Consider the following 21550-nt stretch of genomic DNA (forward strand, 5'->3'; position numbering starts at 1 on the left):
TGCCACCTTCTCTTAAGCAAAAATAACTAGCTGTTCCAAAACATGGGCTGGTTTTATAAAATGATCTTTCATCTCTTCAAGGAAGATTAACTGACCTCAACTGACCTCAAGAACATTACCGCAGAGCTACCAGCCACTCAAGCAGACCAACTCTGGAGATTACTGAAAGATGTATGGATAAAGCCTTTTATTTTCCTTAAGTGAATTCACTACTCCTCAAAGTTTGGGGTTTGGATGAATAAGTCCAGGGGCTGCTACTACTGTCTGGAAGGAAAATACAGCATATTAAAGAATGTCTAGCAAGTTATCTTGCAAATCAGATCCCTTTCCAATCTAAAAATGTGGTATTGAGCTTGTAGAGCCTCATGTTTAAATAAAAAGCTTTTCCTTAAAAATAAAAAAAAAGCTTAAGACAAATTACTTTTAAAATATAAATACTTATTGCTTCTCTTTATCAGTGACTGTTGTGTTGTCCTACATTAGGTTTTTTTTTTTCACTCCAACCAATTTATTCTACTCTGAATAACAGACTCATCAATCAAACAGTTTGTCTCTCTCCTGCCCTGAATGTGCTGATAGACCCATTTTCTTCTAACAGTTAGTCAAGGCACAAATATAGGTTATGGTCTGGGTTTTGTTTCTGCCTTAAAAAAACAATTCACACCAAGCAAGGTAACTGAAAGAAATGTTAGCTTTTCTGCCGGATCAGGTTGAGCTTTGTTTATTGCTCTTTTGAAAGCATATTACACAGGACTCATTTGCTCCCCACTTTCTAAGCAGTTCTATGGAGGATGACAGAGTGGGTAAGCCTCAGATCTGGCTTCTGTTCAGGAGAGGGTTTAGGGAGGCTGTGGTGACAGTGCAGAGAAGTTCCTCTAGGCTGGCTGCCCGCCTACTTAATACCATGACACACAGAGCTGGACAGGACTACTGACTCTCCAGTGATTCCACAAAGTGGATAATGAAGCAGCTCTATTTACTCACTACTAGGCAACTAGGCCAGGACAATCAACCGTAATCACAGCTAATGGCTCATATAAATTGGATCATGCAGACCAAGGATCTAGCAGAAACTCAACTCCTTTCCTAGAAGTTATTTTGCCGAAATATACTCAGTGTATCGAGTGTTCATAGGGATCTCCACCCCATACCTGCAGCCACATAGAAAGGTGTGAAGAGGAGACCAGCTTTCTTCCAAATGGGAGCACTGCCTGCCTAAGAGGATTCCATTTGGGATGAATCTTTCTAGCAGCCTTCATATTGTACAGGACCACTCAGAAACTCTTCTCAGGGGTTACCATTCACTCTTATAACCATGTGTGGCCTATAATTTCTTTCAGCAGCCAATAGTTTCATTCAGGACCTAGTTTTATGGTAGAGTCACTAGCCCCATCGTTGAAGTCAAATGACGCCTCTTCTCTCTACAAAGGTCTGAAGGGTCCCCATCATTTTATAACTAACTGAGTTGAGTTTTATCTCACATTGGTCCATAAGCATCCTGTAGGCAGCAACTATGGAACTTGACTTTGTATTATCCATAGTGCCCAGAAGAATGCTTTGCACACGATAGATGCCAAATGACATTATAGATTTCAGTAAATTAAAAACCTAATGCTTGACATGTAATAGTGAAAATTGCTAAGTGATTTTGGAAATCAGAAGAACACACAGAAGAATTATTTGTATTGTTATGGCTATTACTTTATCCAAATACCTAACTGCAATTAACTACACTTCCTTATGATATCTTCAGAATATGTATGTAATTAGAAAGTGGCTCGGACATAAAATTTTGTTTTAAAAAGTTTTATTGGCAACTGATATTATGCTCCTCACTTTCGACTTTGGTGTTTACAAAATTTTAGATAACCAGGTGTTTACAAAATTTTAGATAACCAGAAGTTGCATTATGCTCATCACCTTAACACAAGACCAGCCCGGGCTCATGTATTATCAGTAATAATTTCCTTAATCTCTACCAAACATGTTCCTTAAAAAAAAACTTAATTCAATAATGCTAAATATTACAATTAAACTTTCCTATTTCCATTGTTACAATCACATGGTACCAGAAGGGTCTCAACTCTCAGTGCTAGTTCATTTACTTATTCTAAAATAAGTGTATTAATGCTCAGCAGTGCTAATGCCTCTCTGAACAAATCGCCATCTGTCTATATACACATGACTCATATTCTTTCCTTTCTCTAGTGATCCAAGAAACATGTTCATTCTATTCCTTTACATCTACATCTGGGAGTCTTATTAGTAGAAGTAAAAATAAATAACTGCTTAAATAACTCAGCTTAGCAAATCTGCCCTCTCCTGCAAATTCACAGTTACTATCCAGCACTCTGAAAATGCCTCATAGTTATTTTAAAAGGTTTGGCAATTTTGGAAATTTTAATTAGTTTTTTTGATCTTTAAATATTCTTATTTTATATAAATACCTAACATTAAATTAGAGCAAATATCTTAAGTGGGAAAAAATAGCGTAAGGGATGCTAGTGAGTACCCCATTAATATCCCTCGACCTTACTGCTTTGTGCATGTGTCCAGCACCTGTGTTCTTTTCCCTAAGGGCTTTTTCTAGCCACTATGCAGCAGGTCAAAAATGCCAGGGAATTAGCCTCCCTCTACAGGAGCTCTCCACTAATATGGAAGGGAATTAGTAAATAAATACTCCAGATCCCTTACACTGGAGGGGAGCAGATAACACGGAAGTGTGTGTTCTACATAAGCTCCCAAAGGACACCCCCCCCACCGCCTGGTGGGATTGCACCCAGTAGCCCACAGTGGTACCTGGCCGGACAATGTACCTTTTTATTGGCTGCCGTCCCTCCCTGTCTTACTGCCCAATTCTCCTACTGAGGTTTGTTTCACCTCCCAAATAAACTTTTTGCACTCAATCTTTTTCTAATAGTCTACTTCTATGAAAGCTTAAATTAGTGAGATAAGAGGTCCTGAGAAGCGGATCCTCAAGCTGGGACTCTAGAACTGAATGACTTACCAGCCAAAAGACAATGAGGGGTCCATTTCTGGTGGCAAGTGGAGTGGTAACAATCCCAGACATGCTGTGGCAACCCAATTAATAAGCCACTCAGCAAGAATGAACTGGGGCATGATACAGATGGAAGAGGATGTATTGGATGATGCAGTAGCTCCAGCATTTAGAAGATTTGAGGGTAACAGTGATTAAGAATGATGAAATCAGCTTGTTGTTGTTAAGTGCAATTGAAGCTCTGAAGGAAGAAAAAGACAGGCAGACTCATGCTCCTACCAACTCCTGTATTCCTTTGCCTGAGAGCATTCTTGGCCACTGAAGCCATTTTGCCCTTGTGTGCAGTAGACTTAAAGTGCTGGGAATTAATGACCTCCAGGAGCAGCATTCAACCCATGAGCAACAGGTATTGGCGTATAAATACCCCAGCTCCCTCACCCTTAGAATAGATGACTCTGAAATGCATGTTCTACACTGGTTCCCAGAGTTTCCTCATTGGCATTAAACTCCAGTAGCCCACAGTGATAACTGGATTGATGATACACTTCTTAATAGTTGACTTCATTCTCTGTCTCCCTTCCCAGTTTGCTTTACATCCTACTTAATTTCCAGTCCTAGTCTCAGGGTCTGCTTTGGGGGACATCCAGATTAAATCAAATGGTCTTATCCATCATTAATATGACTTCAGTGTTGCACCTAACGAACCAGGCAAAGCCATGAGGTATATGCAGAATCCAATCAGATATTATTTAAATATTTATAAAAGTTTGGGCCCTATCAGCTTAGAAAAATATGAGACAGATTCAGAATAGACTCAAGGCATAAAGAGATTAGTTGACTCCTATTAATTGGTAAAGCAACTGCAAGGAGGAAGAACTGGATTTTGTATAAACTGAATTGGGACTTGAGTGGGCTGAGATACTACTCTTGTCAGGACCTGTTAAAGCCACTATACACGGGGCTCACGCTGCCCCAAGGCCTTGGCAGTGTCTCAGGACAACAAACATCCTATGATCCAAACAAAATTACATCAGATATGCAACCTTGTCCATCTAAGAAAGTCTTAGTAGAGTAACCTCAATTTACTGGCTTGAAATTTTTCTCTTTGTTCCCCACCTGCCGCACCCCCCCCAAGAAAAACTTTTAGATTAAGGGAAGGAGGTGAAAAGGTAAATTCAGTATATAATATGCTTGTGCTAAATATTAGAAAAAATATATGTGTAATTGGCATTGAGTGTAATAATGGAAAATAAAGGATCAGTCAAATGAATCTTGTGATTCCTATTTTAAACGTGCAGTTAGGTAATTCATTCAGACTTGTGATTTTAAATAGAAATATATAAAAGAATTATGGACTTATAAGTAATGTTGTAACATTCAGAATAAGTAATATGTTTAGAATCCTCATGTTTATAAATATAATTTAATAGATTTTAAGAATAATTTAAATGCCTGGGAAGGTGTTTGTTCTGATAATTTAACTGCTTTTAAAAAATTAAATATATTAAATTTATGCATACTCCTTAAAATTAATTTTTTAAATAGACTAGATTTATAAGCAGAATAATTATATTTATAAGTTCAAATTTTAAAAGGAAGGAAAAACTGGGGTTTGGATTTGCAACTTTCATAAATCAAATATTAAGTTTTACAAATCAAAGCAAGTATAAATTGTCCTGCTCTCAAAGACAACCAAAAGACTCACCCTTTCAAGAGTGGGATGCAGTGAAACCATGTTTATAACCACTATGGACTTTGTATCTTAAAAGGGGGCAGTCTAGAGCCCCCAATTTCCCTGAATTACAAGTTCTCAATGATTTGCATTTTCAACCCTCTCACCCTCTCGTCTGAATTTCCTCTATCCACTGCCTGATTCTTTTTGGAATTATTTTCATAGTCTTCCTCTCCAGGCCACAGTCTCAGAGATAGTAAAAGGACCTCCAATTGCACTCTGCAACTGTGATCAACCCTATAAACAGCCATGCTAATGACATTCTCTACACCTCAACCATCCACAAGTTAAATTACATGGGAACTTTGTATCTCCTTTACTTCTTTTCCCCCTCCTTAAAATGATCAGAATAATGTCATTGTCTATGTCTGTTATCCTGATTAACTGAATTTTTACAATTATATGAGGGGAAAGTATCAATTCCTTTAAATAAATGAAACAGTTTTATGTTCAGGATTTGGGGTGTATGTGGGGATTTTTTAATTTGTTTTCTTTGTTTTACTTTAATGACTTAGCTAAAACATTTTCTTTCCTTATTAGAAGGAATCTTTATTTCAGTGAATTTCCTAGAAGGTTACAGGGCATTGTCCAGGGAAATAAAACAAAGCACTGCATTGCCCCGTTTTTTCTAGGTAGTTCTGAATAGTAATGGTTGTATTTGCTTTACGTAATGGGCTTCTCAAAAACAGATAAGTAAAATACTTAAACTTTTAAAAATGTTAGTTACTCTTCACTGCCATAAATCAGTCAGAAGTTGAGGCTAAAAGACCCAAATATTCCATCTGTCTGATTCACTGACACTCTTATACAAAATGGAAGCAGCAGGCAGTTGAGAATTCCCAATCTGCCCCACCCCAAATCCAAGCCCAAATCCTGTGGCTGCCAACCTCATCTGGAATCTCTGTGTTGCTTGGAAATCCTGTGACTAAAACTTAGAAATTTTGCTTTCATGCTTTCAAGCTCCCAAGTCTGATCCTACTCAACTCTCAGCAGATGAAACCACTAACTTCACCAAGAAAATGAAGACACTATCCCTTATCTTTCCTTGCACAGCCATCCAGCTGACATGTCTTGAAGCACTAGGCAGTATGCTAGAAAGAATATACCTGAGAGAAAAGTAAGATTCAGTCTCTGCCTTCCAGAAATGCATTGCCTAGTGAAGAGGAGGATGTGGGAAAAAATAATTTAAACAAAAGATAGTAAGTGTAGCTGAGTGAGATGGGACTGTCATTCACAGTTTTATAAAAGCAACTGGGAGTAACGTTTTATAAAAGCAGAGTTTTATAAAAACAACTGGAAGTAAAAAATGTAGTTACCTGGGGGTTTTCCCTGAATTCATTCTAACTATTTCCTAATTTCTAATTTATGATCATTCCCCTATCTTTAACTTCTCCTGGGTCCCTTTTAGAAAAATGTAAATGTAAGACACATTCCAAATCATTTTTAAAATTCCAATCAGTCTAATCAATTATAATAGTGCTTAAGACCTTAGTTCCTGGGATAGTGCTTTGCTGAATTATTTACAGCATGATGTGAGAGCAAAATAAATAGGGCTTTTTAAAAACCAGTGAATCACAATGACCTCAGGTCACCAATGACCATTTTTAGTGACAGGAATATATATGTGAACAGAAAGATGGTCATGAATTGATGACCATAACCTTGAACCAGGGTTCAAAAGCTCTAAAATTGTATTCTGTCTTTGCTAATGACACAGATCATAACTTCATGCAATAAAACTTCATTTCATTTCAGCCCTTTCTTTCTAGTCCAGTGGAAGTCCACCTCTACCACTAACTACTCCATGACAGCACGTAAGTCTCTTGAACACTAAAAGGATCATAATAACCTGCCTAACTCACGTAAATATTAGGGGATTCATATCACATAATAGATCCAAAAATATGTTTCAAACTTTTTAAAAAATACTACATAGAGGAGAAAATGTATGATATTATTATTATTAATACTCATGTGTGGAAGAGCCTGAAATAGTAAAATTGGTGGGGTAGATTTTGAAACCATTTGAAACTGAAGTAATAAAAAATGATAGAGTCCAAGAAAAAGAAAAATAGACATTGAAAAGTCATCTACTGCTAGGTCATTCCAAGCAGTGATCTACAGATCCTTTGAAAGGAAAAGATTTGCTCCCATTTCCAATATGTGGAACTAAGTGTTCTGTATCAGTCTAGTTTATATCAGTTTTAAGCAGCACAGCAAAACCAAGTCCTAGGTTTTTAAATTTCTTCTTGAACCATTCCAAAACTACAGGGACATCCAGCTCACCATATAGTCCTAGGAGTATGAGCCATATCCTTCCAAGTGTCCTGAGAATTTACATTCCATCTTTCTTAAAAATAACTTTTATCAAATGTAAAACATCATATTTTTTCATCAAGTCTAAATTATTATTGAATATAAGATACACCATTTTTTAATATACACTACAAAAGGAAGTTCTACTAAACTATGACATGCCATGACACATCCCAATTCCAGAGATTTTAAAATGAAAAAAAAAATTATGTCTTAGAATCAATGAATATAATAATTACTGTCTTATTATAAAAGGAATCCATATTTCTTGAAAAATTGCCAAAGACTGTGTATTAGCAGAAACATGGTTGCAAGCAACAGAAAAACTAGATTAAATAAGAGTTTGCGTAACTGGAAATCCATTGGAAGGACAGAGGTTAGGGTTGGTTTAATTCAGGGCCTGAAGGCTGTCTCAAAAGAAGTTTCTTTCCACTCTCTGATCTGCCTTCCATGGTGTCAGCCTTCCTGAGACAAACTTCTTTCATGGTATGGGTTCCAGGTGTCCCATCTGCACCCCACTCCACACTGAAGATAGGGCTTCTATCCTGGCACTCCAAGCAAGAATTCTGAAATTCACCTGTACTGTTAAGATCATCTCCGTCATCTCACCTCACCTGAGCTGTAACAGCTGCTTAGAAAATGCAAATGTACGTGAAAAGTAAACGGACTGCATGGAGAAGGGAGTAATACCCAACCAGAAAATCTGCCTATTGCTAGAAAAAAACCAAAAATACAAAAAACAATGGGGAAGGGGGAATTGCCTGAAATCTGTGATGGTTAATTTTATGCGTCAACTTGGCTAGGCTCTGGTGCCCAGTTGCTTGGCCAAACACTAGTCTAGATGTTGCTGTGAGGGTATTTTTAAGATGTAATTAGATTACCCTCCATAATGTGGGCGGGCCTCAAAAATGACTGAGCTTTTCCACAGAATAAGGAATTCTCCTCAAGAATGCAACATCAACGTTTATCTGCGTCTTCAGCCTCCTGGCCTGCCCTACAGATTTCAGACTTGCCAGCCCCCTCAATCATCCTACAATTGTGGGAGCCAATTCCTTAATCTCTCTCATTCTCTCACTCTCCCCACCCCACCCCCCAGGAATACCATTTTAAAATATTTTCTCCAACTTTATTTATTTACTTTTCTATGCATAAAAACATATGGAAACATTTTACTCAAATGACATCATACTGGATATGCAAGATTCAGAACTTTTGAATCTTGGTTTTGTCGCTTTATTTGTTAAGGTGATCATTTTTCCATGCCCTTAAATATTTTAACGTGATTTTTTTTTAGCAGTTACCAAATAATCCATTACATAACTGAACTGTAATCCGTTTGACTGTTTCTGGGCTTTTGGATGATTTCATTTTATTCTCTAAATACACAGCCCTCTCTCCTGATGTGAAAAGCCAGTTAGGAGCCACTTCTGGAATCTGAGGCCTCCAGAGGTCAGGACCAAAAGGGTTGCACTTGCCAGGTATACACTCATCTCCTGACTCACCAACCTGTATAAATTAAATATGTACAGCTTTTTATATGTCAGAGAAAAGTGTTGCACTTGGGGCTGGCTAGAGCTTATTATGAATAAAGAGTGTGTTGCCAATGCAGTATTTAGCCAGAATGATTCTGACCTGGCATCAAAAAAATATCACTCTTCTGGAGATAACCACGAAGATCTGCACCTACCGTGAAGGTCTTTGGGGCAGTGACGTAGACCTCTGGTCCCTGCTCCTAAGTCATCATCACTGTTAAGGGCATACATTTGTTTTCAAATAACATAGTAATGTTTGTGACTTGTCCAAAAATTTGTTTACTCTTGCAAGATCCTCAAAAGAATGAAAAAAACAACAACAAGGAAAATAAAAGGAGGAAGACGAGTTATGAATGGGCCTGTATGGGATCTCAGTAGGAACATATTCTGTATCCTATATTTACTGATTCACACTCCTAATTATGAGAGAAAACTGAATGTGTGCTCATGAGTGGTGAACAGAGTGGACATTCTTGAAGAACAAAGAAACATATGGCCGCCTGGCAGACCACACCAGCATTTCTCCGAAGCACAATTGCCTGGGGGGTTTCTGGACCTGACACCCCTGCCACTGCAGATTTCACTCTCCATCCATTACCTTCATTGACAGAGGGCCTGATGCAAGTCCCCAGAGACAACATACAGCTCCCAGCAGCTGGATTTCTCTGAAACAGTTAAGTGGCATTTTTTTCCCAATTACTCTTCTCAGACTTTAGATGGAGGGAAAAAACCATTTTGTGAAATGGTGAGAGTAATGACAACAATTAATTTGCGGCTGTGGTGAAGTGCAATTTTAGCAAGACATTGAAATGTAGCATATGATTATAGCGTTCCTTCAAGAAACTGATTTCTAGGTCTCCTGTTCTAGTATTTTAATATATTTTATGAATTTCCTTTTTATTTATTTACTTACTTGTCATATTCTAGAGATAACTTTGCTTTTGAATGCTGGGTTTTATTTTTAAGACTATATTTAACCCTCCTACCTAAATATCGCTGGGAAACTCACGTAAAATGTATTTGAGGTCTTTAGAATATCTGTAAGCTGAAAGATTGAAAAAACTCCCAGGTGCTGAAAGATTAAAGTTGCTGTACATGTGAAAGGAACGACCTCACAATAAACTTATTGTAAGGAACGACCTTACAATAAACTATAGCCTCAATGACACTTGAGAAATAACAAAATAGTAAAAAGAGTAAACATGGAAATTCACCAAAGGACAATATACTTTTAAAGAGGTTAAGTAGAATGCAGAACTAGCCTAAACGTCAAATTAAAATTCTAAGATTGTCTGTTTAGTGATGATGTCTTACCCTTATGCAATAGTATGCTGATTCTTAATCATTTTCATTTCATTATAAATAATTACAGATGTTAAACTGTTGTGTTACTTTGTCTCTAGGTGGAGGAATATTTTTAGGACCAGCAGTTGTAGAAAGGGCTACAGATTGAGAAATTAAAGGTATATAAAATCTGTATAAGCTTTCCTGAGCTTCAGAATTATATTTAAAACATCCATTAGTCAATCTCCAGGGAATCCTTTGGGCACCTCTGACTTAACACATCCTAAACTGAACTCTTTATCTTGTTCAATATCCCATTTCTTCATCTCAAGTAACAGTTCCACCATTCACTCAGACTAGCAAGCTACAAACCTGGGAATCCTCTCTCTCTCTCTGTCTCTCTGTCTCTCTGTCTCTCTGTCTCTCTCTCTCTCTCTCTCTCTCTCTCTCTCTCTCTCTCACACACACACACACACACACACACACACACACACTTTAACTGAAGACCACATTCTTCAATGATCTCTCCATCACCATCATCATTTTTCTTCTTGATTATCAGCTTTCCTCTGGATCACAATACTAGCCTCTGGCTGATCTTCTGAACACTGGTCTCTCATTCTCCATTCCACACTGTTGCCTAAGTCATCTTCCTAAAAACGAACCTGACCATAGGCACCTTTGCTCTAATACCTTTATTGGCTCCCTTCTGCCTACCCATTACTATAAGTAAAACATTTCTTATCTCACATATACATATTCATTTGTAAATAATATAGATACACAATTACTGCATTAATATATTGTACACATAAGAAAACATATCATAAAACTTGAAATTTTAAAGGGCAAGATAAAATATACATTATTTTATATTTGTTAATGGTAGATAAAATATTTTGCTGTCATTAAAATGTTATTTAGTGAGAGTAATGTGGTTGAATATGCTTTGTAATTTCTATAAAGATTTATTGCCTTGTGATAAAGCAACTTAAAATCTGGTTCTAAGTGCAGTTTATTTCAATGTTTACTTTCGTGGCTGTCAGGGCTACAGCATACATTTTACAAAGAGCCCCATATACAAATGGAGGAAGTGTATCATTGGATGAGATTATGATACTCATTTTTCATAATCATCCACCAATTTTGCAAGGACTTTTGTGAAAATTGACTAATACTTGCGTTATTCATGCTATCCTCAACCTTTTAAAGTCATTTATCCATTCCATGAGGCTTAGTCAACCGAGATAATACACATAGATCCACTTAACCAAGCACACATAAAATGTTAATTAATTGCAGTTGTTTTCAGAGTTAGGAAGGAGGATAGGGACACCCCTTCAATGTTGTGGATCCCAACACTTGCTTCAGTATTCTTTGCACCTGATAAGTCCCTCTGTCTGTCTGACATTACAAACACACAAGGGCACCAATGTCAATCCATATGTTACTAAGTCCTTTCTCATATTTTCAGTTTTCACACTTCCTTCCTACACTCCAGTGTATCAGCTCACACAACCCTAGTGTGTTCTTACCCCACTTTGGAGACCACTGGCCAGTCAGTATATTACATCCAGACATCTCAGCTAGGCCCTTCCTAGTCTACCCCACTGATGTCACCCTTCCATATACCCTATCCTTCAGCCACATGGAACTTCTCATCATTCTTTGATCGTATCTCTGGTCAATCTCTGATCAGATCTTTGCTTTCCCATTCCATCTCTGGAATACTCTGCCCACACACGCTGTCTCACCCCAAAGCATCCTCACCTGGTACTCGCTTCTTCATCCTTCGAGACTCAACCCAAATGTGAGCCCTTCTCTGATGTTTTTCCTCACCGTCCAGTGTTCTTTTAACATATTATTCATACCTTTAATACCCCTCAAGCCACACTATGCACACTCCATGTTTCCCTATTCTGTAAGTCCCTTGAGACCAAAGACCATTTGGGCAACCACAGGCACCTAACTTGGTGACTGCCCAGTAAAAGGCATCACAAAACTGTTGGATAAATTACAACTTAGCAAGACTTAAGCAATTTTAAAATTAGAAAAGCTGAAGAAGAACAAACTTCTTTTGAAGAATCAAAGACTTCTTTCTAGAAGCTTCTGAGAAGACACAAGGAATCAATTACCTATTATTCTCAGAATGGTTGAGCAACCCATGGACAGGATATAGGAGAATCAAAAAGAAAATGCAATTGGCAAGGTAGTCTTTAATAAATCAAAACTAGCTTTCAAGTCAACAAAAATTGACTGCATTGTCTCCCAAGGGATCCCAAGGTGAGACAGTGAGGACCCCCCTGGTCCCTAGAAGCTCCACGGAACTGCCATAGAAAACTTAAACAGGTTTCATCTCTTGGCCTCAGACTTCATCCTTTAAGAGATAATTACTAATCAACAAATTAATTAAGTATATCTGCTGCTGTCGAAATGTGCAGTGATAAAAATACTGAATACAGTTGATTCTCCTACAATTGTTCTACATCTGTTCTACTGTGTTCTAAGCAGCATATAGAAATATATGTCCAACTTATTTCTTTGTATATGAGTTTTTTTCAGCGTGGTATAAACATAGACCTCTATGCCACCATAGCTTTTTATGAGCCAAGGTAACATTTTGTTCCTTTTGATGTACATTAAACATAGCTTATGATGTATACACCAATATGTAGTATATAATAAGCATATTTCCTCTCTGCCATTCTGTACTATCTTATGGAGGCAGCACTTTTTGCCAGCAGACATAGCTAGAAATTAGGACTTGGATCAGTCATTTAAGCTCTCTCTTTAACTTCATCTATGAAATAACAATAATTTTTAGCTAACTCACAAATATTTACTCATAAGAGCTCACACAATGTTTTGAAGGTGGCATTGATTTTTATTCCAACATTTACTCTGTTACTAGATACTAGAGTCATCACAAGGCAGTGATCCCTGTGAAGCTGTCATCTTATGCCACCTTTACTGCTCATCTTGATAAATGCTATCATATCTTGGTAATGAACACATCCATCTCCATCTTACATGGTATTACTGACACATTTGTAAGTGGTTCACTGCAGCATATCTCTTGAGGTTATGATTTATACTTAGAGCACTATTACAGCTTAGCAAAGACTCAGAGTTAAAAATAAATCAGATAAAATGAAAAGGATTTGAGCAAACAATTAAAATATTAATTGATAAACTGCCTCTCCTTTTTAATCTCCCATGTTAGATATTTGTGGAAATGTGGGATTGAAGCTTTCAGAATATAGCCTTAGGAAGATACTGGTGTTATATAAAAATATTTATTTGGGACCTGTTTTATGAGAGGTAAATGTTTCAAAAGGGGTATCACTGATGGATGTGGACAGAGACAATATAAAATTGTTGTGATCAAAGGCACTATTTTAGTGCCCAACAACATATTATAATATCCTATATCTGTACAGCATCTTAGAGTTTACAGCATTCATCAATGCTTTATCCTTTTTAAGTACATGAAGCGTTGGGAGATGTAGGAAGCAAGTTTAGTTGACAGAATCTCTGCTCTTTAGGGAAAGAAGCCCGAAAGCTTACTGAAAATCATGATTTTATTTTATTCACATTGATGAGTGATTTTTTTCCCCTTGCTTATGGACTGATTTTTATACTCAGGGCTACATTTCAACATTCTCTTGAAGACAAGAACATTCTTTGTCAAGGGCATAATTTGTCTCAGTCAATCATAGGAGAAATATGGGACAATTTGAAACTGCTAAAATATTTCCTTCTTGAGATACACATTCATTCCTCAAGTAGAGAATGACCAACAAAGTCAGCAAAATTAGCACATTTGCTTGTGTCAATGTAAGCTTACTTATTTAATGGTTGGTGTGTTCCTCAGGGTAAAATCAAGATGTAAGATACCTTCCCTGCTCTTGTGTGACAGAAGAGTTTGGATGATCAATTCCTGGAAAGACTGACCTTGACTAAATCATAAGGTGACCCTGACAGGCAGAGAGACAGAATTTCTCACTTATAAGTGTCTGTCTACATAATATCAATATTGTATCATAACAGCAATGATGTTGTTTTCCCAAAGGCTCCACATGCAGCTTCCTCAAACTGGTAATCTACGCTCACCCTCTACTATAACTAGACTGTTTTCAGTTTAATTTTATCCCTAACCCTCCTATGTAATAGTAGAATGGATTCCTATGGTAGACACTACTCCTGCCCCGCAAGATCTCTACTTCCGCATTCCTTCTGCGCACATACCCCCTTAAAGTTAGGTAATGACCATGCCCCTTCCTTTGACTGGGTGAAAGCATTTAAGGTTTGGTGCACAGTTTTCCATATTCTCTTCCCTTGCCATGGTGCTCATGGAGAGGTCACAGGAATGAAGCAGGCTAGATGGTGATTCACCCCGAGAGCTGCCCTGGAGACTTTGCATTGAGCAGGAAATTAATTTTTGTCATATGAAGCAAAGCCACTGAGATTTTGGTGGTGTCTGTCACAGCAGCATAATCTAGGCTACTCTGATGGATGCAGTCTCCCACCCGATCAGTTCACTTTGATCACCATTTATGCAGCAGCCCACAGCAGCATATGTGGCCGTTAGACTAGCGAGTTGTGTTTACACATGAGTTGGCCCAAGTCATTATTGAAGGAAAGTCTCACAGAAATATCTGGTAGCAGCAAGAAGGTAGCTGAAACAATCATACTGTGTGAACCACACCCCTGCCAGGTCCCTGAATTAGCACTGAGGGCTTTCCCATGCAAATGATCATCTTGATTTATTACTGAGGAGGTATCCATTTTATGAGAGGAGAGATGAGTTTAATTTAGAACACACTGAAACTTCTAGGCTAGTGGGAAAATCAGTGGAAATGCCTAGCAAGTAATTGGTAATCCAGAAACGGAGTTTGGAAACGGGTCAAGAATGTGGGTATAGATTCAGAAGTAATCTCCACACACTTGAAAGTTGAAAATAAGATAGAAATAAAATTTCCAAGGGAAATGGCAGAAAGTGAGAAAAATAAAAAGCCAAGAAAAGAGTCTTAGGAAACAGTGATATGGGGACGGGCAGAGAGAGGAGACGCAAAGAAGGGAAATATGGGAACTATGATGACAATACCCATTCATTTTGAAAGCTAAGAATACCACATCTTCATTAATAAATTCATTTCCAGTTAAATTTCAAGGTTTTTAATGAGGATAAAAAATGTACTACTCCATAATAATCCATTTACTCCCTCGGAGATTAAAATAGATTACCCATCCGACAGGCACCTGGACATTATCTGTAATAAAAAGCAAAATGATTTTTTAATTCAATGTCCCAGAACTAATTTATCAAGATTTAGAGTTTTTCAGAACAGAAGAACTTTTAAACATGTGTGATTTGCTCTGCATTATGGTTGTTCATTTATTTAACAAATTTATTCTACACATCTGGTGGTGCTGGGTGCCCTTGGGCATACTTACCTCATCCCCTGAGCCCATTTCACACACTGCTCCCCCTGCTGGTATGTTGGACTTTGTGCCAGCTTTGCTCCCGCAAGGATGCCCCCAAGAGCTAATTAGCTAACGTTTGTTAAACCCTAGGTTTGTGTGCCAGGCACTACACTAGGTGCTTTAAATGGGTTTTCTCACTTAGTCTTCAGGATTGAGTTGAAGCATCCCTATTTTACAGCTGTGGAGGCTTAAGCGTTAAGAAACTTGCCTAGGGACTTCTGTGGTGGTCCAGGGGGTAAGACTCCACACTCCCCATGCAGGGAGCCCGTGTTCCATCCCTGGTCAGGGATCCCACATGCATGCCGCAACTAAGAGTTCGAATGCCGCAACTGAAGATCCCGCATGCTGTAACTAAGACCTGACACAGCCAAATAAATAAATAAATATTTTTAAAGGGAGGGAGGGGGGGAGGGAGGGAGGAAGGAAGGAAGGAAGGAAAGAAGGAAGGAAGGAAGGAAGGAAAGAAGGAAGGAAGGAAGGAAGGAAGGAAGGAAGAAAAGAAACTTGCCTAAAGTCACAAAGCTATTAAGTGGTGCAGTCATGACTCAAAATAGGCTGGCCAACGCCAAAAGCGTACTCTGAATCTTGCTACTCAAAGTGTGGTCCTCAAACCAGCAGCACTGATGTTACCTAAGAGTTTGCAAAAATACAGACTCTCAGGTCCAACCTCAGACCCACTCAAACAGAATTTGGTTTTAACAAGGCCCCCAGATGATCCCTCTGCACATTAAAGTTTGGGAAGCACAGAGCAAAGTCACTCCACTCTGCAGACTTCACTTTAATGGATGCTGGGGAGATGGGGACAAGCTTTCTCCTGAGTTGCAATATGGGGGAGAACAAAGGTATATGTGTGTTCTCCAAGGGCAAAAGGAAGGATTCAGACAACAGGTTCTTGCAGTTTCAAACACTGGAGATCAGCAACAGTCAGAATCACTTCCAAAAGCAGCAGATACGGAGCTGGGTCCTGAAGCCAGAACATTTTCTCAATTCATTTCATTAAAACTCCGTGCTCTTCCAAATGGACAAGTGCCCACATCAATAATCTGGAGTTAGCGTCTCCAGCCTGATTCCATTTTCCAAATAGAATCCAAATATCATCCAGCACCAACAAGCAGATTTCAAACCTCAGTAGAACTTGCTATTATTTATTACATTGTTTATCATATTGTTCAGCTTAGAATTGCCTAGTTTAATTAATAATGTTCAGGACAAAACTAGTTTGCTCCGCAGTATCCATTGTTCCCCAGGTATGAGTACAAACACTTGGTGTAAAAAGCAGATGCAAGCCGGTTGGTGTGCAGGCCTCCAGTTACAGGTACTTAATTCAGGGTGTGGGGTCGCCTCTTAAGTCCCCTTTCTGAGCCGCGCCGGCCTCCTCCCTCCCGGCTGGGGCCCAACAGTTCGGCTCCTTTCACCGGCTGCCACTTTATTCCTTGTCACCAACTCACCCTGGCTTCCTAGGGCCCTAACCAGCGTTAGGGACTGCCCCGCCGGCGGGTCGCCTCCGACCTGCCCAGGCCTCTCGGCGGCGGCGGTGCCCACCTGCACCCCGCACCCCCCGGGAAAGGGTGGCCCTGGCCGGGCTGTCACGGGTGGCCCCGCCGAGCGGCGGCGGTGGCAGACGGCGAGTCACGTGTGGCGGAGGGGGCGGAGCGCGACCGGCCGGGTGGGTGGAGAAAACAAAGTCCCCAGCTGTCAGTAGAGGAAGGAGGCGACGGCGCCGGAGCAGGTGAGTCAAGTGCATTTAAAGCGGTACCGCCCTGAGGCACCCGGACACCCCCAGTCCTGGCGCAGTCCCTCCCAGGGCAGACGCTGGCCGCGCCTCCTTCCGCCGCCTGGGGGCTGCAGTCCGCCAGTCGCTCAGCCGGCGGGACCGGGGGTCTCCAAGCCCAGCAAGAAGTTGTGCAGGGGTTGGCGCCGTGGCCCCTGGGTGTGCACCCGCCGCGCTTCTGCGGGCCACATCCCTCCTTCGGGGCCCCAGAGCTGCGCACCCCGGGAAAGGGGAGGGAATCAGGGCTGCCACGCTGGCAGAGGCAAAGTGGACCGGCTCGGGGGGTGAGAGCCGGGCTGGCCAGGACTCTTGGCGCTGGAGAAGGAGGGGGTCTTGCGAGTGCGCGCCCGTAGCGCGCGGGCCTCAAGGCGACGGAGTTGGGGCGCGGGGACTGAGAACTAGGGGCGCTGGCAGGGGCTGTGCGCTTCGGGGCAGACCAGGAAGTGCAGCGCACGGGCAACAGGCGGCTGGGGATCAAACCTTGGACTGCCCCCCCCACCCCGACAGCCCAGCTGCCTCCCCCAGGGCTTCTCCAGCGAAGAGCAGCCCCACCTCTCCATTCCGACTCCGGTTCCCGCCTGTGCTCCCGGCGCCCGGGACGCGGGAGCCGGATGGGTGGGAAAGAGAGCGGGTTATTATTCTGATCTCAAGTGGTTTTCTGCTAGGAGCACCCTGCGCTCAGGGCGGGAGCAACTCAGCGACTCCCCATTCTGTTTGCGTAAGAAATTCTTCAGCCCACCCTTCAAAGGGCTGGGCAGTGACCACAAATCCCACAAAGGGCGGGCAGGAGGGGTGGGCACAGAAAGACCCTCCCTTCTGAACCCGGAGCGTTCGGTCATGCAGACTTTGAGACCCCGAAAGGGCCAGTGGACTAGGTCACCCCTTGAGTCACTTTGCCAGTCCCGTGCCAAGGGCCGCCCAGTGCAGAGGGCAGAGCTGTAACCTCGGAGGCAGGGGCGCTGCAGCTCAGGAGGAGCCTTTGTCTAAACCCCCAGCCCGCTTCTGCTAGTCCTCGCTGGGTCAGTAGCGCGTAGAGTAATTAATATTCCAAACATTAGCCGTCCCTTCGCCCGGGCACCAGCCAACACTGCTGTACCCTCCCTGCGGGTTTCTCCATCTCTTGCGCACATTCCTCTTCTTTTCCAAAAACATGGAATGTGGTCCAGACCCGCTAGGCAAGAGGAGGTTACTAAACGCACTGTAGTGCAGTCATGTAAAATCAAGGGTTAAGTGTTCAAACCTGCACCCGCCCGCCCGCGAGGAGACGGAAGAACTTTCTTGATTAGCATAGTATCTGCCCTGGGGGCCGCACTGCGACGCGGCGGTTCGGTCCCAGCGAGGTGAAGAGTGCAGTCCCCTCTCGATTGAGGTTTGACGCAGCACCTGCTTCCAATCTGAAGGACCCAAGCCTTCCAACTTTGCCGAACAATACACGGTGGAATGAAACAGAACAGAGATCAAAAGGTAACTGAAAGAAGAGCAACATTTGAGATGCTTCGCTTAAGCACTAAATTTAGCTTAGTTTTTAGCAAGGGTCGGGGGCCAGGGGCAGGGGTCCTTGCCAACCTTCCATTCTGGAAATGACCCTTGCTTTGCTAGCGTTCTTTGCTGCCACATTAATTAAGATGCCGGTTAGGGGCTGTCAGTAGATCTCCAAGATAGGGGGTTTGGGAGCCCACCGAGTGGTCGTTAGGTAAAGCTCAACTGGCAAGTTTCACTTGCGTGGGAAGAACAATGCTTTTTCAACGCAAAGGTTCCCAAATTTTGCTGCCTGGGGAACTTTGAAAAATCCTCATGTACATATCTCATCCCAAACCATTTAATTAGACTGTTTTGAGACGACAGTGAGGTTTGGTGTTGTTGTTGTGTTGTGGTGTGGTGTGTGTCTGTGTGTGTGTGTTTGTGTGTGTGTGTGTGTGTTAATCTCCAGGTGATTCCACTGTGCAGCCAAATTTGAGAACCAGTGAGGCAAGGGCAGAGTTCAGTGGCCGGCAGCTGCAAGCTGCAAGACAAGATGCCAGTTTAACTACCTAGGTGGGTGGGGAAAACCATGCTGAAACTGGAGCGCGGCTGACGAATGCCTGGGGTCGGGGGGGACTGTCATCTGGCAGCTTGGCTGGCGGTGGTACCTGCCACATCATTTTTCACCCTCTCAGCCTAGGGTCTGGTTCTTAGTGGAAAGATCGAAGTTCACTGTCAGTGCCTGGTTTCTGCACGGTTGTTAAGGATACGGGAGAAACTTCATTCCAGAGGTGATTCACGTGTAGCAGGCAGTGGGGAAGCCCAGCAGAAACTAACTTGGAGCAGCCTGGTGAGTCAGAAGCCTGCACTCAAAGGCGGATCCCGAGAATAGGAAGTAATTACATGGAGTAGCTTATTGACACCCACTACTCCACTCCTTTGAAAGCACTTTTGAATATCTGATCAGGATCAGTTTGCTTGTTTGAGCCGCTCCCTTTTCCAGCACTGTAAAACACAAAGCCAACTAGATAGTCGTCTTGTAATTTCCTTGGTGGGAGGCATGTAGAAAAACAAAATGTTGGAAAGTAGTTTGGATTATTTCAATTATGCGAAACAGAGAGGATGAATTTGCAAGACAAATTTTGAATACAAAAAAGTCAAATAACTGTTTGATTACACATTCAGAGGTAAATTAAAGGATCTATTTAAATAGAAATGGTTACATCTAACATTTTATGAGGAATCTTATGTTATTAACCAAAGGTTTCTTGCTTAAAAAAAAAAAATCATCCTCAGGCATGATCCTAATAAGATAGCCTATTTATAGATGTACACAGTTTATGAAATACTTATTTTTATTACTCTTAACTTCAGTTACCTCTCTCTTTTCCTCATTATTCTTTATATCATCATAACTCTCTTGCCTAAATGCTTTCTTCTGCATTCTCAGTTTCTTTAAGGGGGAACAACCATGCCTAGCACATAACAAGCATTCAATATCATCAGCTGTTGAACTTTATTTGAACCCCTCATAACACCTATGTACCCTGCTTGGTATTCTGTTATCTAGAAGGGGCCTTTAATATCTACAGCCCCTATAGCACAGAGCACAGGCCTTTTGTGTTTGTACTGAACATTATCAGAAGGTGGGGAGAATATTTATAAGCAAAGCATCCTGAGTACATTCATTTTAATTTTTTTCCAAGACAGACATTCTGGATATGTAGGAGCCAAAGTTCTGTTACAGTTCTTAAGAGCCATAAAATGGTAGCTCATTTGTTTGCTTACATTTCTACATAAAACAATTTAGCATCCTGAGAATAACCAATAATTGTTATAATACTTAACTACACTCTCATGGATCCAAGATTCACTTGATGAAAATTTCACTCTCTACCCATTATTATGGAAAAAACATGTATTTTTTTCCAAAAGGAACTAATTAAGCTAGGAGAGTTATTTCAGAGTAGGATGAATGGCAGATTAATAGACTTAAAAAATGGAAATTTGGATGTATTCCTTGCTGGATACCAGCAAAAATAAATGTTAATAAGAATTTCCAAAAGCCAAAATGATGTAAATGAACCCGTTCTGATTTCTGTGTAGCTGAGAAAATTCTCTGGGAATGCACTTCTGAAATTTCAACTCCTTTTAGGGAAGGTGTAAGATACTGAAAGGCTGAAACATAGTCTAGAAAAATGGGACTAATTCAGATAAATCAGAAACTGTTCATGAGAGGATAGTACAAACCTAGCTCTGTGATATTTACAAGTAGCCCAAGAGGGCGAGGTACAAAAAAAGGGTATAGCCTCAACTTCAGAAGCTCTGAAGTTTTTGAGAACAGATGAGAACCACCCAGTCTTATTACCTCAAATTTATACAGCCCATTGATCTTATTAACCTATCAGGGCCTAAACACAGTTGGGCAGATAGTATTCCCATGTGCCAAATAGCACAGGTCCAGAAATTAGATGATCTTCAAAGTGGGGAGAAATCTGGAGCCCTCACTCCTTTTCCAGGGTCTGGTCTATCATCCTGCTATTTATTGACTAGCTTTGATGTAATCTTGTCTGGAGGTTTTGGGTAGGCAAGCTCAGTTCTAGTTGTATCATCCCATTTCTTAAAGTAGGAGAAACTCTTCACCTATATCATGCTCTCATTTATTCTCAAATGATCAACCTTTGAACTCGGCCAACCCCAAACAATTGGAGCCATCGTTGGCTTCTTATCCAGATAAGCAAAGTAAGAATTTTTAACTTGTATGAGGGTTCTTAAATGTTAGTCATATCATCCAGCAAAAGCATAAATGCCCTGTACAGCATCTTTACTAAATAGTCCTTCAACTGATGTTTCACTGTCTTCCTGGCAGCACATTCCGTTCACAGGAGGCTCTCAGCAGCATTCACTTACTGGAGACCACAAAGAACAAACCCAACTCTTTTATATGTTCACCTGCAACCATCCTAAGT

At 40.8% G+C, this 21550-nt stretch overlaps 1 protein-coding gene across 1 annotated transcript in view; it reads left to right on the forward strand.

The window, feature by feature from the left end:
- The first annotated feature begins 18337 nt into the window (after positions 1-18337).
- MAPRE2 (microtubule associated protein RP/EB family member 2) overlaps positions 18338-21550 on the forward strand; it is a 162935-nt gene continuing 159722 nt past the window's right edge. Inside the window, exon 1 of the mRNA XM_007455197.1 lies at positions 18338-18584. Coding sequence (XP_007455259.1) covers positions 18561-18584 — 24 coding nt within the window. The 5' untranslated portion in view covers positions 18338-18560. The remainder of the gene's footprint in view (positions 18585-21550) is intronic.

This window comes from Lipotes vexillifer, unplaced genomic scaffold (assembly GCF_000442215.2).
Source record: "Lipotes vexillifer unplaced genomic scaffold, Lipotes_vexillifer_v1.1 scaffold90, whole genome shotgun sequence".
NCBI classification, from domain to species: domain Eukaryota; kingdom Metazoa; phylum Chordata; class Mammalia; order Artiodactyla; family Lipotidae; genus Lipotes; species Lipotes vexillifer.